This window comes from Octopus sinensis, linkage group LG1, assembly GCF_006345805.1.
Source record: "Octopus sinensis linkage group LG1, ASM634580v1, whole genome shotgun sequence".
Classification (NCBI taxonomy): domain Eukaryota; kingdom Metazoa; phylum Mollusca; class Cephalopoda; order Octopoda; family Octopodidae; genus Octopus; species Octopus sinensis.
The window spans coordinates 194,109,588-194,136,963 of NC_042997.1; the positions used below are offsets into that span (position 1 = coordinate 194,109,588).

Genomic DNA, 27,376 nt, shown 5'->3' on the forward strand with positions numbered 1-27,376 from the left:
ACCATATGAATGTGTGTGTGTGTGTGCGTGTGTGTGCGTATGTATGTGCGCGTGTGTGTTTATAATTGTGTGTTGTGTCTGCAAGGCAGAACAGTTGCCTCTACTTACTAAGGTATTCCTAATACACCAAACATCAGCGCCACCGCTGCCACCACGGCCGCCGCCACCCCCACCGCCAGAAACCCCACTTCTACCACAACGGCTGCCAACCCTCTACCACAGCTACAAAAACACCAGCAACGCTCTCCGCCGCTGCTGCTCTTACCACACCACCACCGCCACCACTGCCACTACTACTACTACTACTACCACTACTGCTGCTGTTGCCTGTGCACCCTTCGGTCGTCCCAACTGCTGCCGCCGCCACCGTTGCTGCTGCTGCTGCTGCTGCTGTTGTGCTTACTACTGCTGGGTATTTTTTTTTTTGCCCTTGTTGCTCACAGTATTACACAGCTGAGAAGGAAGGAAGGCGAGCGTTTGATAAAAGAACTATGATATCAGACGACGAGGCCTCGGCCACGTATGGGACAGGCCGTGATTGCCGTTGCTTTGGCCACGAAAGTACCGAAGGTGGCCATGTGGTTTCAGGTGGGGCCGGTGTGATGAGCGGCGACAACGGTTCGCTGTCACCGTCACGCCGTGTGTACACTATTTTATTGTTATTACTGCTGTGGGGGTGTGTATACACAGTACACGCTGAGAATACCGGACACCTTGCAAACACGCCGTGAGTACAGCTTTATTTATACACTTTTATATTTAAATGCACACACGCACGCAAAAGCATCATACATGTATGTGTGTACGTGTGTTTATATATGTATGTAGATGCAAGGCGGCGAGCTGGCAGAATCGTTAGCACGCCGGGCGAAATACTTAGTGGTATTTCGTCTGCCGTTACGTTCTGGGTTCAAATTCCGCCGAGGTCGACTTTGCCGTTCATCCTTTCGGGGTCGATAAATTAAGTACCAGTTACGCACTGGGGTCGATGTAATCGTCTTAATCCGTTTGTCTGTCCTTGTTTGTCCCCTCTGTGTTTAGCCCCTTGTGGGTAGTAAAAGAAATATATATATGTATGTAGATGTGTGTATATATGTGCTTGTATTTGTGTCTGCGCGCGTATGTGCGTGCGTTTGTGTGTGTTTATATATATATATATATATATATATGTGTGTGTGTGTGTGTGTGTGTGTGTGTGTGTCTGTCTGTCTGTCTGTCTGTCTGTCTGTGTCTCTGTGTGTGTGTATATATATATATAAGGCGAGCTGGCAGACACGTTACCACGCCGGGCGAAATTCTTAGCGGTACTTCGTCTGTCTTTACGTTCTGAGTTCAAATTCTGCTGTGGTCGACTTTGCCTTTCATCCTTTCTGGTCGATAAATTAAGTACCAGTTTCGTACTGGGGTCGATCTAATCGACTGGCACCCTCCCCCAAAATTTCGGGCCTATACATGTATGTATGTATGTATAGGGTTCAGTGCATTGATCTGCTTGGGGTGGGGTTACAGTGCTGTTACGACAGCTATCTATTTATATAATATATATATATATTGAATTTCGGGATGGTCATTTTTTATTTTGTCAAATTCACAAACGTGTGTCTGTGTATATATGTATATTCACTTTGTTGTGCTGACTGGGACTTCGAAGCTGAGCTTATTGGCGAACCTACATGTGCACATATTACGCATGTTTTTATGTATAAAGTATGATTTTTATATATACTCTTTTACTCTCTTTTACTTGTTTCAGTCAGTTGACTGCGGCCATGCTGGAGCACCGCCTTTAGTCGAGCAACTCGACCCCTGATTTATATATATTATTATATGATTTATATATATATTGCATGAGTGTTTGTATGTGTCTGTATTTTGTGTGTCTGTTGTGCATGTATACATACATGCAAGCACACACACATACACACACACACGCACGCACACACACATATCCGTGCGCACACACACACATAAATACACACACACACATACATGCATACATGCATGCATACATACTTGTAAGTATGTGTAAACACTTGCAAGAGACCCGGATAAATTCTATCCCTATATCAACAATCACACCCACCTATATACGTACAAGTGTGTCTATATATAAAACACACGTATTGATATACGTGACATATATGTGTGTGATTACATGCGCCCTCGCATAACCTATGGTGTGGTTCAAGACGTCTGCATGTACGTGTCGTGTTGCATAAATATACATACATACACACATATATACATATACATATACATATACATATACATATATATATATATATATATATATATATATATTATATATATATATGCATACATATATACACACTCACACTCACACACATATACATACATATGCATATCTATGTATATTATATATATAATATATATTAATATATATATATTATATATATATACATATGTATTATATTATATATATGTAATGTATGTATACTATATATATATATATATATATATATATATATATATATATATATATAATATATATGTATATATATATATAATATATATATATATATATATATATATATATATAATATATATATATATATTATAATATATAATAATATATATATATAATATATATATATATATATATATAATATTCGCTGGAATCCCTGAAGAAGCTTTGTAACTAATGCATTTATTGACAATTATCTAATTATCAATTTGATTAACTAATTAAAATAGATTTACTCTTAGTAATTAAGCAGAAACATATGTCGAAAAATTATTTATTTATATGGATAAATAAATAAAGGATTATTATATCTGTTTTCATTGTCTACCTTATTACATTTTCTCGGGACCGACCTACTACATTATGTATTTTAACTGGAATTAATACTATGTGTGCTCAAAACCAAAGTTGTGACTGAATTGATATCTACCTGGACTTGTCTCCCGACTTTGTTATATATATATTAATAAATAAAACATATGCATATATATATATATACATATATGAACGTACCTACCTCTTCATGTATATATACACGCATATATGAGTACAGGACACCAAAAAAACGTCGAACACAATGAGAAACGAAAACATAGACACAAACACAAGGAACTGGACATTTTTCTTAAACAACAAAAAATAGAGTACAGGACAAATAACACAGGAAAAAAAAACCTTCTTCAGTCGCCATAGTTTCATCTACTCTACTATATATATATATATATATATATATATATATATAATATATTATATATATATATATATATATATATATAACATCCATATATGTATGGTCAATACAAATCAATAAACAATTAAAAAACAGAAATAAACGAACTTGTGGACGTGCACAGGAAATATATTCATTTGACGCTCGGTGAAGGAGGGATTTGCTTTTAACGTTTCGAGCATAGCTCTTCGTCGGAAACAGGAAAGCCTAAAGAGAAGGAAGGAAAAATATGGAAAAATCGCCAACAGTCCATGTGCGGTTACCTAACCAGTGAGGGCATCCCTCCATGTGGCAGCTCAACGTGTTAGAAATAGCAGTTAAGCCACCATCACATCACAACCTGCATGCTATCTTCAAAAATATATAGACGCAGGAGTGGCTGTGTGGTAAGTAGCTTACTTATCAGCCACTTGATTCCGGGTTCAATCCCACTGCGTGGCACCTTGGAAAAGTGCCTTTTCGGCCGACCAAAGCTTTGTGAGTGGATTTGGTTGACGGAGATTGAAAGAATCCTACACGTGTGATTGTATGTGTGTGGTGGTGGGGGGTCTCATCGCTTGACAACCGATGTTTGCGTGTTTACGTCCCCGTAACTTAGCGTTTCGGCAAAAGAGAACCGATAGAATAAGTAAGTAATAGGTTTACAAAGAATAAGTCCTGGGGGTCGATTTGTTCGACCTAAAGGCGGTGCTCCAGCATGGCCGCAGTCAAATTGACTGAAACACATAAAAAAAAAATAATTGAATAATGCGTCTGGAAACATGACGAGGTTTGACAAGCTAAAATGTTTTTTGATCATAGGTCTGACTACGTGATCTGGGTTACCCTGGGGGGTTACACAACAATAACACCAACAACACCGACCAAGGGTCTCTCGCAACACAGAACTGGCCCTCCTTCGCCACCCCCCCCCCGCCACCCTTCTCCCATCGCTAGACAAACGTCCTGTTACCACCAGACATAAATAATCAGCCCTTCTCCAGGCAAAGTTCACATGCAGACACGACGTATATCATAATACACACACACACACACACACACACACACCTCGCCGGGTATAATCCACCCCGAAATGCGAAAGGAACCTCCACCCATCCGACTCAAGTTGTTAAGTTGCAAAATTGGTAAAATAGTAAATTGCTGTTGTTTTTGTTGCTATTGTTTCTGTTGTTGTTGTTGTTGTTGGTGGTGGTGGTGGTGGTGGTGGCGGTGTTAATGGTGGTGGTGGTGGTGGTGTTAATGGTGGTGGTGGTGGTGGTGGTGGTGATGCTGCTGGTGATGCTGGTGGTTGGTGGTGTTGCTACAGCTGCCGTTGTTGCTGCTGCTGTTGTTGTTGTTGTTGTTGTTGGGGGTGGTAATGGTGGTGCTGGTGATGGTGATGGTGGTGGTTGGTAGTGTTGCTACAGCTGCCGTTGTTGTTGTTGTTGTTGTTGGTGGTGGTGGTGGAGGTGGTGGTGGCCGCGGTGGTGTTGGCGTTGGTGGTGGTGATGCTGATGGTGATGGTGCTGGTGGTGGCGGTGATAGTGGTGCTGCTGTTGTTGCCGTTGCTGCCGTTGCTGTCGTTGTTACTGCTGTTCTTGTTATTGCTGCTGTAATTATTTCCATTGTTGCTGCTTCTGCTGCTGCTGTTATTACTGTTGTTCTTCTTCATACTGCTGCTATTGAATGATGTTATTATTATAGCTGTTGGTTGCTATTGTTGTTGCTGTTGCTGTTGTAACTCCAGTGAAGCCTGACGAAACAGACTGTCACAACAGGTGGCGATGGTGGTGGTGGTGGAGGCGGTGGCGGGACGGCGACGTCGATGTTATGGTAATGATGATGTTGAGGCGATGATGTGGTAGTGGTGCGGTGATGCTGAAATATGTGACTGCAGTAGTGGTGTGGTGTGGTGTGGTGCGGTATAGCATGACTATAGCGACGATGGTGTGTTGTGCTGGTGGGGGTGGGTGGAAAGTTAAACAAGTACTTAACATAAAGAAGAAGAAGAAGAAGAAGAAGGAGGAGGAGGAGGAGGAGGAGAAGGAGGAGGAGGAGGAGAAGGAGGAAGAAGAAGAAGGAGGAAGAAGATGAAGATGAAGAAGAAGAAGAAGATGAAGAAGAAGAAGAAGAAGAAGAAGAAGAAGAAGAAAAGAAGAAGAAAAGAAGAAGAAGAAGAAGAAGAAGAAGAAGAAATTGAAGAAGAGGAAGAAGAAGAAGAAGAAGAAGAGGAGGAGGAAGAAGAAGAAGAAGTAGAAGAAGAGGAAGACGAAGAAGAAGAAGTGGAAGACGAAGAAGAAGAAGAAGAAGAAGAAGAAGAAGAAGAAGAAGAAGAAGAAGAAGAAGAAGAAGAAGAACAAGAAGAACAAGAAGAAGAAACCACTTCGGTTTCAGATTTTTGGAAACAATTTTAGGGATTAATTCCTTCTGCCATTTTTACAAATTTACACGAATTTACGACGGGAAGAACAGAAGTGTGACTAATTTCGTTTGCAACGCTGGCAGAATCGTTAGCGCGTCGGGAAAAATGCTTAGCAGGATTTCGTCCGTTTTTACGTTCTGAGTTCAAATTCCGCCGAGGTCGACTTTGCCATTCATCCTTTCGGGGTCGATAAATTAAGTACCAGTTACGCACTGGGTCGATATAATCGACTTAATTCGTTTGTCTGTCCTTGTTTGTCCTCTCTGTGTTTAGCCCCTTGTGGGTAGTAAAAAATTAGTATTTCGTCCGCTTTTACGTTCTGAGTTCAAATTCCGCCGAGGTCGACTTTGCCGTTCATCCTTTCGGGGTCGATTAAATAAGTACCAGTTACGCACTGGGGTCGATATAATCGACTTAATTCGTTTGTCTGTCCTTGTTTGTCCTCTCTGTGTTTAGCCCCTTGTGGATAGTAAAGAAATTAGTATTTCGTCCGCTTTTACGTTCTGAGTTCAAATTCCGCCGAGGTCGACTTTGCCTTTCATCCTTTCGGGGTCGATTAAATAAGTACCAGTTATGCACTGGGGTCGATATAATCGACTTAATTCGTTTGTCTGTCCTTGTTTGTCCTCTCTGTGTTTAGCCCCTTGTGGGTAGTAAAGAAATTAGTATTTCGTCCGCTTTTACGTTCTGAGTTCAAATTCCGCCGAGGTTGACCTTGTCGTTCATCCTTTTGAGGTCGATAAATTAAGTAACAGTTAAGTACTGGGGTCGATGTAATCGATTCATATGCATCCCCAACACCGACCTTGCTGGCCTTGTGCCAAAATTTGAATTCTACAAGTCCGTCTACGCAACTGGTACTTAATTTATCGACCCCGAAAGGAAGAAAAGCAAAGTCGACCTCGGCGGAAATACATAAATATTAAAATATATTTTCTAATTTTGGCTCTAGGTCAACAGCAATTTTGAGGGAAGCGGAAGTTGATTTCAATGGCCCCAGTACCTAATTGGTTCTTTATTTAATTGACCCCTGGCGGAATTAAAGGCAGCATTAGACTTCGGCAGCATTTGATACCAGAAGCAAAAGAACCGGAAGAACTGTCGCTCACCGCTTTAATAAATGCTTAAAAAATAAGGAGGTGGGGGCGGGAAAACTACTCCTTTATCTTTCCCATAGTGTATGGAACTTCGAAGTGCAATTATTCCAAAACCCGCTTTTTATAGTAAATTTAATACATCGTTCCGTTATAAACTGGACATTGGGTTCTGAGAAGAAATTCCTTCCTTTCTACTCCACCAGCCAGTCGTGGATACCCTGGAAAAGAAAGTGTTATGGGCTCGGTTCTTCCACTGATGACTAATCCATTAACGGTATCAAATTTAAATGGAGATAGATTAATTATCGATAACGATTATCGAAATAAATTAAGAGATTATCTATATCACACTTGTGACAACAAATTTAATCGCCACGCTATTATTGTAAGCGATAAGAAGCAAAGTGGGTGGAAACTTGAGACAGTCACAGTGAAACCTCTGTGTGTGTGTGTGTGTGTGTGTGTGTGAGTGTGGGACTGTGTGTGTGTGATTTATATTTTTCTGTTTTTTTTTATTTGTTTTGTCATCTTGTTTTATTTTTCACCTTTTTTTTTTTTGATCGGTAGAAAATTACGTGATTCAAGGACAGAAAATTTCGTGCACGGCACTTTTTGCTTGTTTGTTCTATCCAAACCTATATATACACAGACAGACAGACAGACAGACAAGCAGACAGAGAGAGAGAGCCAGATAGATACATACATACGTACAAAAATATCCTGTTGTTGATGTTGAAATTCCAATGCAGGGGCCTTGGATCTAGATTAGAAACAGGCTCTTTCTCTATTGGCACGAAATCTTGAAATAAAACTAAACAATGGCATACATACATGCACGCCTACATACATACACACATACATACATGCATACATACATACATGCATACACGCACGTATGCGCACATACATAGATAGAGACATACATGCATAAATACATGCACGCATACATACATAGATATATACACACATACATACGTGCATGCACACACGCACGTATGCGCACATGCGTACATAGATAGATACATACATGCATACATACAAACATACATACATACATACATACATACATACATAATTACATACATACATACATACATACATACATACATAATTACATACATACATATATACATACATAGATTCATACATACATACATACATACATACATACATACATACATACATACATACATACATGCAAATATATAGTTGCATGTCTAGGCATGCAACTATATGCATGAGAATAAATACATAAAACAAAATATGCATATCTGCATATACACAGACTCCAAATATTGTACATATACACACAAGTATATACAATAACCCTCGCTAATGTTGTTGAAATTCCAATGAAGGAGCTCTAGAACTAGGTCAGAAACTAGCTCTTTCCCTACTGGCAAGAAATCTTGAAATAAAACTGAATGATAACATACACCCACGCTGTGCATACTACATACATATATACATTATCTCACTGCTGACTGATTTTGCTGTATTTTACATCTTGCAGCATTCAATATTGTGTGTTTGATTAATGGCGGCGAGCTGGCAGAATCGTTAGCACGCCGGGAGAAATACTTAGCCGTATTTCGTCTGCCGTTACGTTCTGAGTTCAAATTACGCCGAGGTCGACTTTGCCTTTTATCCTTTCGGGGTCGATTAAATAAGTACCAGTTAAGCACTGGGGTCGATATAATCGACTTAATCCGTTTGTCTGTCCTTATTTGTCCTCTCTGTGTTTAGCCCCTTGTGGGTAGCAAACAAATAGGTATTTCGTTTGTTGTTACGTTCTAAGTTCAAATTCCACCGAGGTTGACTTTGCCTTTCATCCTTTCGGGGTCGATTAAATAAGTACCAGTTAAGCACTGGGGTCGATCTAATCGACTTAATCCGTTTTGTCTGTCCTTGTTTGTCCCCTCTGTGTTTAGCCCCCTTTGGGCAATAAAGAAATAAATATTGAGTGTTTATTTTAAAGGTCTCCTCAAGAGGGTACCCTCATAGCGTTCAAAAATCACATAAATTTACGCTCAAACGCACACACATATATACACACACGCGGATGCACACCCACGCAATCCATGCGCACACATACATGCGCGCACACTCTCACTCACACACACACATACGCGCGCACACCCACGCTCACACACACACACACACACACACACACACACACACACACACACACACACACACACACACGCTGGCTCGAACACAAATGCGCTGAATGTTTCAAGTGCTATTGATAAGTTAAGCCTTTTCAGATGCTTGAAATAGAAAGATGAGAGAGAAAGAATAAGACGGTGAGAAGGGAAAAGGAGACAGAGAGGGAGAGAGAAAGAAAGGAGGAAGAAATCTGTTTCCTTTTTATGCCCTTAGTGTGTTAAGGCGCGTGGCCCAGTGGTTAGGGTGTTGCGCCCACAATCGTTAAAGCTCGAGTTCGATTCCCGGATCTCGCGTTGTGCTCTTGAGAAAAACACTTCATTTCACGTTGCTTTACAAATGGGAGCGTGGCGGAATCCTTGACGTGTCGGCGGAAATGCTTTACGTTCTATATATCTTCCGGTCTTCTATATTTCTGAGTTCAAATCCCACCTGGCTTGCAAAGGCAACGAGGAAACCACTCCAGTTTTCATCTCAAAGCCGAAGTTCCAGTAATCTATTTAATGGTGACCGGGAGAGAGGGTACCTCCCCCGGGAGCGCATGGTATACTGGAGGAGGGTCACATGCACAGGACCTGCTCACGGAAAGACCACCGCTCGGCTAGACCTTGAAGGGAGAGAAAGAGAACTGCGACGTTTGGGGGCAGGAACTTTCGTCAGAGGTATCGTAGTGTTGTTAAGGAAATTCGCTTTGAAAATCGTGATTTCGATTTCGATACCACTATACCGTACATTGGACAAGTATCTAACTGCCATTGACACGGGCCTGTCTGCAAGGTTTGTGAGTGACCATTTGGTGGACGGAAACTGTGTGGAAAGCCTGTCTGAAGGACTTATACCTTGTTTTGACTGGTAAAATTAATTCAGAGGCTAGTTTAACACCAACACCACCACTACCATTCGGGCCAAAGTTTTCTGTGGGAAATTCATTCAGGTTGGCGTTTTCAAACAGTTATTGCTATCTCAAGAAGGCCGGGGGGGGGGGAGACAAGGAGTTGTATGGAAAGTAATTGTAAGGCTGGTGTTTTGTGTTTGTTTTTGTTTTATGTTTGGTATGTTTTTTTGTTTGTTTTTTTTTATTCCCATCTTTCCCACAACGGGAATTGCATTTCTGGAAGAATTTTTCAAGAATTTCTTCTTTTTATTTATTTATTTTTGCATTCTATTTTATCTTTAACATTTTTGCCCCCACCCCCACCCCACTCCCAATTCTGTTCCCTTTTTTTTTATTTCCCATGAGATAGTGATCGCTATTCCAAAACTTCACTCCGTTCTATTATTGCATTCTCTGATTTGAGGATCATCCAGTTCAACACCACCACTTGGGTACCGTTAGCCAAGACCATTGCGTTGCATACATCCCGACTAGACCACCGCCCTTCAAGAAAACAAGCCCTTTTCTTCCCTCAGAGACTCTGCAAAGTAATGCTTTTCCTCCTGATAAAACAAACAAACCCCAAAAAACAACTTCCTTCCTACTTCCAGTTACTACCGAACTGGAGAGGGTCTTGGCCTGCTGCCCACCCTAAGCCGTTAAAATAAATCGCATTTAAAAGCTGTACGTTAGGCTGAAGTGTATCAGTAAGATGTTTCCAGTGCAGACGATCGCTAGTTTCTTCCGTTACATTCTAATGTATTACCTATATATATGGAAGCACTCCGTCGGTTACGACGATGAGGGTTCCGGTTGATTCGAATCAACGGAACAGCCTGCTCGTGAAATTAACGTGTAAGTGGCTGAGCACTCCACAGACACGTGTACCCTTAACGTAGTTCTCGAGGATATTCAGCGTGGCACAGAGAGTGACAAGGCCGGCACTTTGAAAATACAGGTACAACAGAAACAGGAAGTAAGAGTGAGAGAAAGTTGTGGTGAAAGAGTACAGCAGGGATCACCACCATGCCCTGCCGGAGCCTCGTGGAGCTTTTTAGGTGTTTTCGCTCAATAAACACTCACAACGCCCGGTCTGGGAATCGAAACCGCGATACTATGACCGCGAGTCTGCTGCTCTAACCACTGGGCCATTGCGCCTCCACAGGCTGAAGTGTATCAGTATGATGTTTCCAGTGCAGACGATCGCTAGTTTCTTCCGTTACATTCTAATGTATTACCTAGATATATACGACTCAAGTGTCTGACTCTTGTATGTATGTATGTATGTATGTATGTATGTATGCATGCATGTATGTATGACAGCCTGTATCGTTTTATCTAGCTGTCAGTCAATCGTTCATCTATTTATCTATCTACTTAAGTATGTTTCTACTTGAGTATGTAACTACTTATGTATGTTTATACATGAATATGTACATATCTTTGCGTATCTGTATGTTTATCTCCTTCTTAAGACATCTATTTAGTTTGTCAATCTATCCAATCTATCTACCCATAGCTCAATCTATCGACCCAACTATTTATCAATCTATCTTTCTTTCTTTCTTTCTATTTATTGACCTATCTGTCTGTTTGTCTGATAATCTGCCTATTTGTCTATGTATCTATCTATCATCCATTTTATCCATATATCCATTTATCTTTCTATTTACCTAACTATTTGTCATCCATTTTATCTAGCTTTCTATCTATCTAGCTGTGGAGGCGCAATGGCCCAGTGGTTAGGGCAGCGAACTCGCGGTTGGATGATCGCGGTTTCGATTCCCAGACCGGGCGTTGTGTGTGTTTATTGAACGAAAACTCCTAAAAGCTCCACGAAGCTCCGACAGAGGGTGGTTGCAACCACTGTTGTACTCTTTCGCCCCAACTTTCTCTCACTCTCTCTTCCTGTTTCTTGAGTAACGTTGCGATGGACTGGCGTCCCGTCCAGCTGGGGGGAACATATACGCCACAGGAACCGGGAAACGGAGACTATGAGCCTGGCTAGACTTGATAAGGGCGATGTTTTTTTTTTTATCTATCATCTATCATCCATTTTATCCATCTATCTTTCTATTTACCTAACTATTTGTCATCCATTTTATCTATCTATCTATCATCCATTTTATCTTGGTCATTCCCTAAAGTGATAAGGGTAGGAGGATTTGTGTCTTATAACAAAAAGACCGTGTCCAATATCTATAAACACCAGCCCGCGTATGACTTTCAATTCACAGTTTGCTTTGTGGTTTTGAGTTCAATTGCACTGCACGAAACCTTGGGCAAGTGTGTCTTCAACTACAAGCTCAGACCAATCAATGCATTGTGAGTGAATTTGGTAGATGAAAACTGCATAGAAGCCCATCGTATGTATGTGGTGGGGGCATGTTTTTGTGTTTGTGTTTGTCACTCCACCGCCGCTTGACAATCGGTATTGGTTTATTTACGTCCCCCGTAACTTAACAGTTCGTAAAAAGACAGCGATAGAATAAATACAGACTTTTAAAAAAAAGCTTATGTCCTGGGGTCGGTTTTATTCCACTAAAAATTTTCAAGTCGATGCCCCAACATGGCCGTACTCCAATGATTGAAACAAGTGAAACAGTGGCGCTCAACAATATTTTAGCTATGAACTTCTTTGGTTCCCATTTTGGACCGTTCTAGCAGTTCCATGTTTAAACAATCCTATTATATTTTTATAATCAAAAATTATTCGTTAAGATTATTTGCCAACATAATGTGGCTGTCTTGGTTAGGACGATTGTTACTGTCATTTAGCCCCAGGAAACATCGTCTCCACGACACACTATCTGCGTCTTTATATTTTCGAACAAGGGAGTAGTAGTGGTGGTGGTGGTGGTGGTGGTGACGGCGGTGGTGGTGTTTTTTTTATTGTAACGGTTGTAACAGATACAGCTATAATAGTGGTGAAGGTGGTGGTGGTGGTTTGTAGTAGTAGTATCAGTAGTAGTAGTGGTGATGGTGGTGGTGGTGCTCATTTTTTTATATTTTAGCGGTTGTAATAGATACAGCTATAATGGCGGCGGTCGTGGTATGAGTTGCAGTTGTGGTGGTGGTGGTGATGGTGATGGTAGCGGCTGTGGTAGTAGGTTTGTGTGTGGCGGGCCCTCAGGGGTCAGTGTCCTGATAGTGCAGCAGACAGGTGCAACCAGCGATTGTGTTGACAGTTAATAGCAATTGCCTTCACCGGTTCACCGCTGTACATGCAGACATGCAAATAACAGATGAAAGGCAACAAGGAAGTCACTTTATTCCCTTCACTGTCCAAGCTGTCTACATTGCTGCAGTTGTTGTTGTTGTTGCTGTTGTTGTTGTTGTTTTAGTTCCCAGATTCTGCTTTGATTTGAGAAAACCTAACATGAAAGGCATTATTATTATTATTATAGCCAAGAGCATTTCGTCTTTTATTCGTATTGCACACGCAGACCGGGATCCCGTTTCCCAATGTGTCCCTTTAGCTAAGACGGTAGGTTGTGATTTGAGGAAGAACTTTTTTTATGTTTTGCTGCTATTTCTAGCAGATCGTGCGACCACGTTGATGCGCTTCTGTTACTAGTTCTACTGACAGATACTACTACTGCTGGTGATACTGGTGGTGATATTGGATGTGGTGGTGGTGGTTCTGCTGCTGGTGCTGGTGCTACTGGTAGTGGTGGTGGTGGTGGTGGTGGTACTGCTGCTCTAGCTGCTGCTGCTGCTGCTGCTGATGATGATGATGATGATGATGATGATGGTACAGCTGCTGCTGCTGATGATGATTGTTGTTGTTGTTGTTAAGCAACAAGACGGATAAGGGTGATTAGGTGATGGTCTAGAGCTTAGGGGCGGGAGACCTCAGACCTTGGGGGAAAAAAAAAACTTTGGTCGTCTTGTTGTAGTCGAGGGCTCTTCGTTGACGCCCGACACCACTGGGAGGTGGTGGCCCTCGAAGTCGCTGGAAATGGAGATCTCCAGGTCCAAATTCTTGAACGGCTGGTGGTGGTGGTGGTGGTGGTGGCAGAGGTGGCATTAGTGGTGATGATGGTGATCGTGGTAAACAAAGTGGTTTCAGTAACAGAATAGTAGTTGCTCTTTCTCTATACTTACCGTAAATGATGACATAGAAGGCGCACAGGCATAATAAAACGTACTCTAAGTTCAGCAGCGCATAATCAGGAAAAAAAGTTCATAGTGCATTAAAGCATGTAACAGAAGCCCAACTTCGCATATAGGAAGTATATCTTATATGTCGTCACTTACAGTAATTCTTTGATGGAACTCCTACCTTGCCCCATCACATTGTTTAGAGAATTTTTAGGGTTGAGGATGTTGTTATGCTTTTGTCTTTGAAAAAGTCTTTTACGTTTTGAGGCTACGCTCTTCAACAGAAAGAATAAGAGGAACTAAACAGAGAGAGAATGGAAAAAAACTTGTAGGTTTCAGCGGTCCAAGATGGTGAAGCTTTAATATATATATATATATATATATATATATATATATATATATATATATATATATATATATATATATAAGTACCAGTTGCGTACTGGAGTCGATCTAATCGACTGGCGCCTTCCCCCAAAATTTCGGGCCTTGTGCCTAGAGTAGAAAAGAATATTTAAGGCGACGAGTTGGGAGAGACGTTAGCACGCCGAGCCTTGAGCCTAGAGTAGAAAAAGTTATGTATGGGTGATTGGCGTTGATCTAAAAAGATAAAAGATATATTGTTACTCTTTCACAGCGTCGACAGATTCGTGTCATTTATAATCAAGCGAGACATAACACTGTTTGGTACTGCTTGCCTTTTACATAACGTGTTTCGAATTCTAATTTCTAGTATTTCATTTTAAGTGTATTTGTGGTATGTCGATATTGTTGTTGCTCCTTCTACTTCTTCTTCCAATCAGGACTCACGCCATTCGCTACAAAGAATAATCTCTAATTCGAGCCTACTCTAGAGAATGCGTGTGGCAACTTGAAGATCCACCCACCACACGCGATAGACTGGCGGTTGCACGGGTGCGAAAGCTACGTTGTTATCCTCATTCCGTAAACGGTGGTTTTTAAAGGGTGGAGAGCTGAACCATCCTGGGGTACAGAATATTCGCAATCTAGACTAGGGTCTGAAAGTTTGCCACACTATGGTTCCTCTGCTTTGTGACAGAAGTAGGAAGAAAGAATGAGAGAAAGTTGTGGTGAAAGAATACAGCGGGGTTCACCACCACCCCCGCCGGAACCTCGTTTGGGAATCGAAACCGCGTTCTTACGACTACCCTAACCACTGGGCCATTGCGCCTCCACATTGTTGTTGCTGTTTGTTTGTTTGTTGAGCGAAGCGGTCTTCGTCCCATTAGTGGGAGAAGTCCGAAACGTGGTCCTTTGCTATTCGTAAGACCCGCAGAAGAGAAAGCACGCCAACCCCCAACACCAAGAGCATCGATGGATGGATGAATGCGCATCCAGGCTCAGCGGTTGCGTAGGAAGTCGGGGACAAGAAACAGGAAGAAAGAGTGAGAGAAAGCTGGAGCGAAAGAGTACAACAGGGGTCGCCGGCGCCTCGTGGAGCTTTAGGTGTTTTCGCTCAATAAACACACACAACGCCCGGGATGGGAATCGAAACCGCGATCCTCCGACCGCGAGTCCGCTGCCCTAACCACTGGGCCATTGCGCCTCCACTGTTGTTGCTGTTGATGAAGTTGATTAAGCTCCAGTTCAGTCTTGCTATCGAGTTGACTTATAATCAAAGATAGAGTGAAGTCATGTGGCCAAGTGGTTAGGGTTTTCGGCTCACGATCACATAATTGTGATTTCGATACTCGGCGGTGCCTTGTGTCTCTGAGAAAGATATTTTATTTCACATTTTATTCCACTCAGCTGACAAAATTGAGTAGTACTTGTATTTCAAAGAGTCAACTTTGTCACATTCTCTGTCACATTGAATCCCCCTGAGAGCTACGTAAAGGGTACGCGTGTCTGTGGTGTGCTCAGCCACTTGTACATTAATTTCACGAGCAGGCTGATCCATTGACTGGATCAACTAGAGTGACAAAATCAAAGGCACTCAAGGTGTGACCATCCCGCCTTTCCTTTCCCGAGACACAGTGTATCATGATAATAATCTTACATACACTTAAGCTGGCAGAAACGTTAGCACGCCGGACGAAATGTTTAGCGGTATTTCGTCCGCCGCTGCGTTCTGAGTACAAATTCCGCCGAGGTCGACTTTGCCTTTCATCCTTTCGGGATCGATAAATTAAGTACCAGTTACGCACTGGGGTCGATATAATCGACTTAATCCGTTTGTCTGTTCTTGTTTGTCCTCTCTGTGTTTAGCCCCTTGTGGGTAGTAAAGAAATAGGTATTTCGTCAGCCGTTACGTTCTGAGTTCAAATTCCGCCGAGGTCGACTTTGCCTTTCATCTTTTTGGGGTAGTAAAGAAATAGATACTAATCCTACATACACTTAAGTGTTCCTTTTGTTTGTAAGTCGGATGTGATATGAATTAGAAGTAGCTACTCTTTCTAGCAGCTCCCTCATTGTTTATGATGGCGGGATATGATTGTCTTTTGTATTGCTTGCAAAAAAAGGAGTCGCCGGTTAATTGCTGTTGTTGTTGTTGTAGTTGTTGTAGTTGTTATTGTACTTTAGTCCCAGCCAACCAGTGGTGGAGCAAGAGTGTTGCCGCATGGAGCACCCCTCTAGTTTGCACCCCACTACTTCCCCGCCCCCGCCACTGCTGCCTCTATACAGGCTTGTATATCCAAAAATCTCGCCCCCATAAAAAAGCGTTGCCCGGGAGGGGAGGGATCGGATCACTTCTCATCCCCCACCTAAGCTTATGCTACAGAAAGAAGCCAACTCAAATCCAGCTAACCTATAAACAAAATAATTCCAGCATGGTCTCTTCTCCCCACCGTCACTTTTAGCAATATTTAAGACTACAATACCTAGTGTCCCCATCCTTTTATTTCAGGCGACGATGTTTTATAATTTAGCGCAATGGTTCTAAACTGAGGTCCATATGACTTTCGGGAGTCCTCATAAGATATCATTGTCGAAACTTATCTGCAATAAATTGGTTAGGCGTAGGGGTGGCTGTGTGGTAAGTAGCTTGCTTACCAACCACATGGTTCTGGGTTCAGTCCCACTGCATAGCACCTTTGGCAAGTGTCTTCTACTACAGCCTCGGGCGGACCAAAGCCTTGTGAGTGGATTTGGTAGACGGAAACTGAAAGAAGCCCGTTGTATCTACTCACAAGACTTTGGTCGGCCGGAGGCTACAATAAAGGTGCCACGCAGTGGGACTGAACCCGGAACCATGAGGCTGGGAAGCAAGCTTTTTACCACACAGCCACGCCGAACTTCCAGCAATTCGGCTTTGAAAACTATATTATCGTGCCAAATTTTAAATTAATAGTTTCCCTATACTAATATGGCAGTCTTATAGATATAAGACTAAAGCTGTTGCTGATTAGCTCCATGAGGCCATCGCCTCAAGCTAGCTATTTGACACACAAACTGCGTCCATTATAAACCTTCGAACAGGGGAGGTCAGCCGCTTCATCCTGCCAGTGAGACAGCTGCAGACATGTTTCATATTAGTATGGCGATAACTATTAATTTCCAGTAACGCTGCCGTAATCTCCTTTAGAGAGACTTAGTAATTTTAATATTTCTATTACCAAATTTTAAAGTTTTCGATAAACTTTAATCTTTGAAATGCTGGCAGCCAAACCAATTAGATCCCGTGCGCTTTGTGTAAGTTTGCAGCAACAGTCTCGGAGAGGACACGCTTCAGAAACCAGAAATACGTTGAACTATGTAAAACATTAGAGAAAGAAACCTAATGGTTTTTTACATAAAGATTTATGTACGATTTTTGTGTCTTGTCTAAAGCATAAAGATTTTCCTACGTCAGTCGTCGCTAAGCTCCAGAGTAGCCTTAATCGAGCAGAACTATGATCAATCGATATGTTCCAGTTATTTTTTTATAGACCCTTAAAATAATACTTCATTTTTTTTGGGGGGGGGGGCAAGATTCTTTATGTGAATTCGTGTGTTGAAGCATATTTTATTGTCTGGGGAGAGTCTTTCTCTTTTAGTGCCTTATTAATTTAACACACTCACCGGATTGCTTTCCACTCATTTAGTGCCTTGTTGATTTAATTAAAGTAAAAATTAATAACTAAATGATTGAAAATCAAACCGGTGAGTGTGTTAAATTAATAAGGCACTAAAAGAGAATGGCTCTCCCCAGACACAATAAAATAATACTGTAAAATATTCTAAATATACTATCTTGTATGCTTTGATTCCCAAATCTTATATCAATCCCCAGGGGTTATTTTGACCCTAGTTCAGGACCATTGATTTTGAGACAGATTTCGTTGCTATTTTGACCGACAACATAGAGCATCTTTTTGGATTTGGTAGAGAGTGTTCCTTAAGAGGATCATTGTTTTCTTGTTGTTTAGAATCAGATAAGCCCCGACTGAAGCAACCCTTTTAAAGATGTTCCACCTGTGACCATCCCATGTTTTCTTCACACAATATTATTTAGGACCCTTTATCTTAACGTGCTTTGCTATTTTTAAAGGCGATAGGGGTCTGTCTTAGCGGCATTTAACTGCTGTTTTAGAAGGTCGGACGACCGCATAGTGACTCCAGCATCAAGGTAGTAGTAGTAGTGTAGTAGTAGTAGTAGTAGTTCTTGTTTTGGAGCGGTAGCAGCAGACATGAATGAATAGATTTAGTTGTTTGCTTGACGACGACGACGGCGACGGCACTGGTGGTGGTGGTGGTGGTGGTGGTGGTTGTGGTGATGGTGGTGGTGGGGTGGTGGTGGTGGAGGTGGTGGTGGTGGTGGTGGTGTTGGTGGTGGTGTGGTGGTGGGGTGGTGGTGGTGGTGGTGGGGGTGTGGTGGTGGTGTGGTGGTGGTGGTGGTGTGGTGGTGGTGGTTGTGTGGTGGTGGTGGTTGTTTTGTGGTGGTGGTGGGGTGGTGGTGGTTGTGGTGGTGTTGGTGGTGGTTGTGGTGGTGGTGGTGGTGGTGGTGGTGTTGGTGGTGGTGGTGGTGGTGGTGGAGGTGGTGGTGGTGGTGGTGTTGGTGGTGGTTGTGGTGGTGGTGGTGGTGGTGTTGGTGGTGGTGTGGTGGTGGTGTTGTGGTGGTGGTGGTGGTGGTGGTGGTGGTGGTGGTGGTGGTGGTGGTGGTGGTGGTGAAGGGCAGTCCTGATGATGGTTGTTATTGCAGCAACGGCAGCAACAGGAGCAGTAGTGGGTCAGTAGGTACCCGACGTGGGAGGATGTAGACAGTAGTAGTAGTAGTAGTAGTAGTAGTAGTAGTAGTGTGGTGGTGGTCGTGGTGGTGGTCGTGGTGGTCGTGGTAGGAGTTGTAGTAGTAGTAGTAGTAGTAGTAGTAGTAGTGGTGGTGGTGGTGGTAGGAGTTGTAGTAGTAGAGTAGTAGTAGTGGTGATGGTGGTGGTGGTGGTGGTGGTGGTAGGAATTGTAGTGATGGAGGGTTGTCTAGCGAGATGCCGTGAAATAACCACCATTACTTACTTCCAATCACTTACACCCCACCGCCGCCGCCGCTACCACCACCACCACCGCCGCCGCCGCCGCCACCAAACATCGTTCACCCCGTTAGTGGAATTCACTATCCTAACCATATTGACAGATCCAGGGTGGTGACAGGCAGCGGTGGTGGTGGTGATGATAACAGTGTTGGTGGTGGTGGTGGTTGTGGTGGTGGCGGTGGTTAGGTAATAGAAAGCGGTTAACACGTGGTGGAAAGAAGGCAGGATACGGGAGAAGGGCAGAGTAAATGAGTTTGGGTCTATTTACTCGTGAAAGCAATATAAACAGTGTGTGCGTGTATACGTGCCAGTGTGTGTCCGTGTGTGTGTGTGTGTGTTGTGTGTGTGTGTGTGTGTGAGAGAGAGAGAGAGAGAGAGAGTGCCTGTTTTAAGGCAGTGATGTGGTAGAATCGTTAGAGCGTCGAACAAAAAATGCTTCGCAATACTTGTTCTGACTCTCGATCTGCGTTGTGAGTTCGAATCCAGCCGAAGTCCAAATCGCTTTTCATCCCATTCGGGATTAGAAAAACTAGAGATACCAATCCAAGGCCGTGAATTAGGGAAAGGACTTCGGCCTGGATTTCTTGCCGTATTCACTTTGGCTCTTTACGTTCTAAGTTCAAATACTGCCATGTCCTACATGGTTGGTAACCTTAATCTGATCCTTTATCACCGTCATCTGGCCCCTCGAGTATCTTTAACGGAGTCCATTCTGTTGCCCACGGAAAAATATAAGATCCACAAGAAGGATTTTTGTACGTCAGTCGTTGCTAAGCCCCAGATCAGCCTTAGTCGAGCAGAACTATGATCAATATGTTCCAGTTATGACCATCGCGCCAAAAATTCAGAGCTAGGGTCAAAATAACCCCTGGGGATTCATATAAGATTTGGGGATCAAAGCATAGAAGATAGTATATTTTGTATTTACAGTATTATTTTATTGTGTCTGGGGAGAGCCATTCTCTTTTCAGCAAATCTAGCGAGCTCTCAACAGGCTGAACTTAAGTCATATCAGAATCAATATAACATTCCTGTTTGAACAAGGGAGCCTTTGTACCATCACTTCATACGTTTGATAACAGCCAATTCTCCCTCAAATCGCACCCACAAGTCATCTTTAGAAAAATGTGCGACTCCCAAATCCGGAATCATCTCGAAAGGAATCAGTTCAACTTTGCAAATGAAGTTAAGATTCTTCTACGTGTCTTTTCCTGATGATCGCGATTTGGGGCTGAAACGATATGAAAAATGCCAAGAGATATAAACTCGTTGAATAGATTTTCTGAAACTTTGCTACTTTCGAGGTTCTGAGCTCCCAATAACTGAAAGCGGTCTTCTTTCTTTTTGAACTTTGAATACTATGAACGTTGTTTAAATCAGGGGCTTTCAACCATTTTTTTTATCTATAAGATCCCTTTGATCTATAGCCATTCAATGTTTTAAACAATCCCATTATATTTTTATTATTAAATACTAATAGAAATTGTATAAAAAGAATTAGAATATTTTGTGTATTGTAGAATTATAACCAATATATTATACATGAATTTTAACAAGAAAATTTTATAGAGACCCCCAGGGGCCGTATGGATCCCGGTTGAGAACTGCTGGTTTAAATTAACAATGTAACGCATTTGATCATAAGTCTTTTCAAGCATAGGCTATGACCTGGGGCTAAATTACACAACAAAAGACTTCTAGTGCTTAGATAGCATTCCTGATAAAAAAAATATACATTGCAACACTTTCTAGCCAAAGGCAGTAGTAATGACTACCATAGGGGCTGTTCAATCATAACTGTGACCTGGGCTTAAATTACATAACAATACAAGACTTCAAGTGCTTGAGTAGTGGTATTCCAAATATAATAGACATATATATTGCAAGAGTTTCTAACCGAAAACAGCAGTGTGATAACTACGTAATCAATACCATAAAGCCCCCATATGTGTTGACAAGCAACATTAAATGAGAAAACAGTACCTTGAATATACATACATCTATAGATATAGCTTCTTCTTGACGCTAATCTCAGATCTGTTAAGTAAATCTACATCTCCTGTAGCTTCGACAAGGCTTTTATAAGACGACACCCTCCTGTCTTACTTACCCCCGTCATCATACCACAGCTCTGACGCGTTCCAGCTAATCTTCATTTAACTAATCTAAGTTACCACACAGGTTCACAGCATCCGACCAAACATTAAGTTCTAACTTCGTATTTTCACAGATATTCGTGAGGTGCGTGGGGGAAAACAGAGGGTACAGCTGGTTCGGGTTTTGTTTTTGTTTTTGTTTTTGGTTCTCTTTTTGTGACATTTTTCCATTCCAAGCAGGTAATGTACCACTTATTTCGTGTTTCCTCGTAGACTTTCGTATTTTTTTTTTTTATCCAGACAATTCTCTGAACTAAGAGAAAAAAAATAGCTTAAAATCACCAGATCAGAGAATTACATAAAACAGGGGTTTTTTTCTGCTTCTTATAAGTTATATAGCCCCAGGTTAAACCTGATTCAGTAAAGCTACATTCCAAGGCGTTACAGCCGTGACTCTTCTATATTTTCTTCATGGATTCTCCGTCGGTTATGACGATGGGTATTTAGTTGATGTGGAGGCGCAATGGCCCAGTGGTTAGGGCAGCGGACTCGCGGTCGTAGGATCGCGGTTTCGATTCCCAGACCGGGCGATGTGAGTGTTTATTGAGCGAAAACATCTAAAGCTCCACGAGGCTCCGGCAGGGGATGGTGGTGATCCCTGCTGTACTCTTTCACCACAACTTTCTCTCACTCTTACTTCCTGTTTCTGTTGTACCTGTATTTCAAAGAGCCGGCCTTGTCACTCTCTGTGTCACGTTGAATATCCCCGAGAACTACGTTAAGGGTGCACGTGTCTGTGGAGTGCTCAGCCACTTAGACGTTAATTTCACGAGCAGGCTGTTCCGTTGATTCGGATCAACCGGAACCCTCATCGTCGTAACCGACGGAGTGCTTCCACATTTAGTCGATGGAGCAACTTTATTCCTACTCGTAAAACTAACGTGTGACACTGGCACCATAACGTAATTCTCACATTAAATCGGTAAACCAAGCTGGATTTTTGATGTACAATTCACATTCCAGAGAGTCAGAGACAGGAAACAGAAAACACCACAATATTGGTTTCATATTTTGGTACAAGGTCAACAATTTCGAGGAAGGGGATTAAATCGATTACATCTACCCCAGTGTACAACTGGTACTTATTTTATCGACCCCGAAAGGATGAAAAGCAAAATCGACCCCGAAAGGATAAAAAGCAATGTCGATCCCGAAAGGTTGTAAAGCAAAGTCGACCCCGAAAGAATGGAAAATAAAGTCGACTCCGAAAGGATAAGAAGCAAAGTCGACCCCGACGGTAATCCAGTAATACAGGTAGCCCTTTATTATATTGATTTCAAATTTTTTACTTAAGGCCAGTAATTTCGTGGGAGGTATAAATCGATTACATTGAACCCAGTGTTCAACTAGTACTTATTCTATCAACCCCGAAAGGATGAAGGGCAAAGTCGACCCCGGCGACATTTGAACTCGAAGTGTAAAGTCGGAAGAAATTCCGCTAAGTATTTTTTCCTGCGCGGTGACGATTCTACCAGTCTGCCGCTTTAGAAACGACCCTAATATTAAACTGGTGTTTTAGTGATCGACCCCACAGTGGAGTAGCTAGTGTGTGTGTGCGTGCCGCTCGGTACAGCCCTCGAGTTTAACGGCCACACCACCCCTTATACGGGTTTATACGGCTGACCCAAAAATGCCACCTCCTTAAAAACGTCTCCTAGTGTGGACTGCAACTGTCGTCCCACTAACTACACAACTGATTGGGCTGATTGGGCTACTCAAGTAAACTAATGATCAAAAGTAGTCCAACGATGCCCATCACATTGTATTTATGGTTATCTACGACTACATTTCCCAGTATGTCCTCTCTGTTTTATGAGGGTCAGATTCGATTTGAGAAGGATTCGTTGCTATTTCTTGTAAGACGAGCTACCACAAAGAGGCAACCTGTACGAGTGTATGAAGGTATCTGAGTGTGAATGTGTGTGTGTGTGTGTGTGTGTGTGTGATTATCATCTGCACATCTGTGCGTGTGTGTGAGTGTATGCAAAGGTGTGCGTGTCAGTGTGTGTGTGTGTCAAGAAATGTCAATACAATCTATAATTATATAAATAATATCACAATTTTCCTGTCTGATGTCATCCGAGTTGAAATTCTCCTTTCGTTAGTGTGAAAGAGGACACAGTTACGAGTGAGAGTACGTGTGCGTACACACACCGCATTCACACATTCACACATTCATATGTATGCGCGTGCGCGTGAAAGAGAGAAAGAGAGAGTATGGTAAAAGAGAAAGCGGTAGGGAGAGTGAGGACAAAAGCGGAGATGGTGAATGATTGTTCTATATTTGTGAATGAAGCTTCATTGAATTCTTATAGTTATGACTAATCGCCACTGACACTTGATATCGAAAACTAAATCCGTCTGACACCGGTATGTTCCCTCTCTCGTTCATTCATTCCTTTTAAGCTACTATTATTATATCTTTTGTGTTGGGACGACCTTGTGTCATATATATATATATATATAATACATACATATATAAAAATTTATATGAGAGCTTATTAGTACAGTTACATAGGCGACGAACTGACTGAATTTTAAGCACGCCGGACAAAATTCTCAATGGCATTTCGTCCTAAATTCTGTTGAGGTCGATCTTGCATTTCATCCTTTCGGGGACAATAAAACAAGTACGATGATGTGGGGCGATACAATTGATTAACCCTCTCCCTCAAAAACCTCAAGCCTTCTGCTTTTGGTGGAAATGATATTAGTATAGGTACAACACCCAGTTTCCGGATGCTGATGGCCCAGAACCTTCTAATAAACCGAACTAATTTACACTAATGTACAGGTACTTGTATTTAATTTAATCAATTAAGCTCAATATTTGTTTAATTTAGAGTGTATTGACCAAGGTGACCACCTCTGGTTCGGAAAAATCAGTGCTAAAAGTTCCGGGACGTCGGTGTTGTACCGGTGACTTGATCTCAAGACCTCTGGATAGCAGGGTTTTATTTACGAAAATTGGGTTTCCGTGGGGTATAAGTGACCCAGATCACAACATTGCCCATCAGCGGGACGCCAGTCTGTTGCTGCGCTTAAAGCCAGTAATTTTAAGGGGAAGGGAAAAGTAGATTACATGGACCCTAGTGCTAGATTAAAACTTTATTTTATCGACTACGAATGGAGGAAAACTGACTATGGCGGAATTTGAACTCAGAACGTAAAGAGACGAAAAAAATGCCACTAAACTATTATGGCTCGGTGTAACCATTCCGCCAGTTCGCCTCCCTTTTTGTAGTCCGAGATAAGACTAGAAAGACAAGGAGAACTGGCTGAATCGTTAGCACGCCGGGCAAAATGCTTAGTGGCATTTTGTCTGCCGTTACGTTCTGAGTTCAAATTCCGCCGAGGTCGACTTTGCCTTCCATCCTTTCGGGGTCGATAAATTAAGGACCAGTTACGCCCTGGGGTCGATGTAATCGACTTAATCCGTTTGTCTGTCCTTGTTTGTCCTCTCCGTGTTTAGCCCCCTGTGGGTAGTAAAGAAATATGCATTTCGTCTGCCGTTACGTTCTGAGTTCAAATTCCGCCGAGGTCGACTTTGCCTTTCATCCTCTCGGGGTCGATAAATTAAGTACCAGTTAGGCACTTGTGTCGATGTAATCGACTTAATCCGTTTGTCTGTCCTTGTTTGTCCTCTCTGTGTGTAGCCCTTTGTGGGTAGTAAAGAAATAGGTATTTCGTCTGTATTTACTTTCTGAGTTCAAATTCCGCCGAGGTTGACTTTGCCTTTGCATCCCATCGGAATCGATGAAATAAGTAGCAGTGGATCACTAGGATTATTGGAGGTCGATATAATCAACTTACTCCTTCCTTCGAAAATTGCTAGCTTTGTGCCTTGAAACCAATAAAAGGCAAGCAAAATAGCCAAACCACGGCGAGAATGTTTTTTATCTTAAATCAGCTGGATCAGGTCTGACCCACTTCGAAAGCGTCTCAGCAAAAGCAATAACCATAATTAGCATTGTGTTGCTCCCCCCCCCCCTCTAACACAGTAATACTTTCAATAAAACATATGTACGATAATACTTTTTACATCTCGTAACAGTCATACGTCAAACCCCTAATTGCTAATTAAGTCTATTTTTATCTTTACATTTAATGAGGTGTTTTGACATGAGATATTATCATTGCTGACGTCATACACAAGGCTAAATTAAAATTATAATCCGATGTAATAATTAAACAAGATGTTTCCAGCACCTAAGTGTTAATTAACCAACATAAGTCCCTTAAGTGACACGAGATGATGTCCCATCTTGATCCCATATGGCAACTAGACGCATGCTTACAGTTACAAAACCGAACTTCATCTAAATCTCTCTGGAATTCGGCTGAATTAAATTTTACATTCCTCTTATCTGATAAGGAAGTACCAGTGATATCCTTGGGTTGACAGGAATGCAAAGAGGTGAAATAAGAGTCATCGAATTCAGTCTGGCTGCTTTTTCTCTCTACAAAACGGGAAGTTACAATGCGCAACAGTCGTTTTAACGAATTGTATTTATTTATTTATCGCCCGAAGAGATGCATCTGCACCACCGAATGCTCCTGTCTTGAACCAGTTGTGGAGTGTCCCAGCCAAGAGGAATCGATGCTAGATTGCGGTGATTAATAATAAATTCTCGTATATTCCATCCTCCGTCTTTCATTTGCCATATATATAATATATATATACTCTTTACTCTTTTACTCTTTTACTTGTTTCAGTCATTTGACTGCGGCCATGCTGGAGCACCGCCTTTAATCGAGCAACTCGACTCCGGGACTTATTCTTTTGTAAGCCCAGTACTTATTCTATCGGTCTTTTTTGCCGAACCGCTAAGTAACGGGGACATAAACACACCAGCATCAGTTGTCAAGCAATGCTAGGGGGACAAAAATAGACACACAACATACACACGCATATATATATATATATATATATATATATATATATATATATATATATATATATATATATATATATATATATATATATATATATATATATAATAATCATATAGGGTGGTGAAAAAAAATTTTGTAGAATTCTTTTTGCCACCAGCGGCCTAGTGGGAAAAAATTAAATAGTCGTAGACCATTTTTAAGTTCAACATCAACAATCAAGGAACGGCCTATGGCCGTTCCTTGATTGTTGATATATATATATATTATATATATATATATATATATATATACATATATACGACGGGATTCTTTATATATTATATATATACTTTTTAACTTTTACTTGTTTCAGTCATTTGACTGTGGCCATGCTGGAGCACCACCTTTAGTCGAACAAATCGACCCCAGGATTTATTCTATCGGTCTCTTTTTGCCGAACCGCTAAGTTACGGGGACGTAAACACACCAGCATCGGTTGTCAAGCGATGTTGGGGTGACAAACATATACACACACACATACATGTTATATACACATATATGCGACGGGCTTCTTTCAGTTTCCGTTTACCAAATCCACTCACAAGGCTTTGGTCGGCTCGAGGCTATAGTAGAAGACACTTGCCCAAGGTGTCACGCAGTGGGACTGAACTCAGAACCATGTGGTTGGTAAGCAAGCTACTTACCACACACTCACTGCTGCGCCTAGAAATATATATATATATATATATAGTTGACTCTTCTCAGAACATCATCATTCTGAGTGAAAAGCAGTAGATGAGTTGATCAGTAGTATGAATATTAGTTTCAAATTTTGGCACAAGGCCAGCAATTTCGGGAGAGGGTGTAAGTGGATTACATCGACCTCAGTGCACGACTGGTACTTATTTGTCGATTCCGGAAGGATGAAAGGCATAGCCAGTGACCTCGGCGGTATTTGAACTCAGAACGTAAAGACGGACGAAATACCGCTAAGCTCGACGTGCTAACGATTCTGCCAGC

At 41.8% G+C, this 27,376-nt stretch overlaps 1 protein-coding gene across 3 annotated transcripts in view; it reads left to right on the forward strand.

Moving 5' to 3' along the window:
• Positions 1-216: 216 nt before the first annotated feature.
• LOC115231280 (collagen alpha-1(XXVI) chain-like) overlaps positions 217-27,376 on the forward strand; it is a 185,342-nt gene continuing 158,182 nt past the window's right edge. For 2 of the 3 annotated variants that reach the window (XM_036508080.1, XM_029801372.2), the window contains exon 1: positions 217-727. In XM_036508080.1, the coding sequence (XP_036363973.1) occupies positions 492-727 (236 nt within the window). In that variant the 5' untranslated portion in view covers positions 217-491. The remainder of the gene's footprint in view (positions 728-27,376) is intronic. The other variant, XM_036508082.1, reaches the window with a different exon arrangement.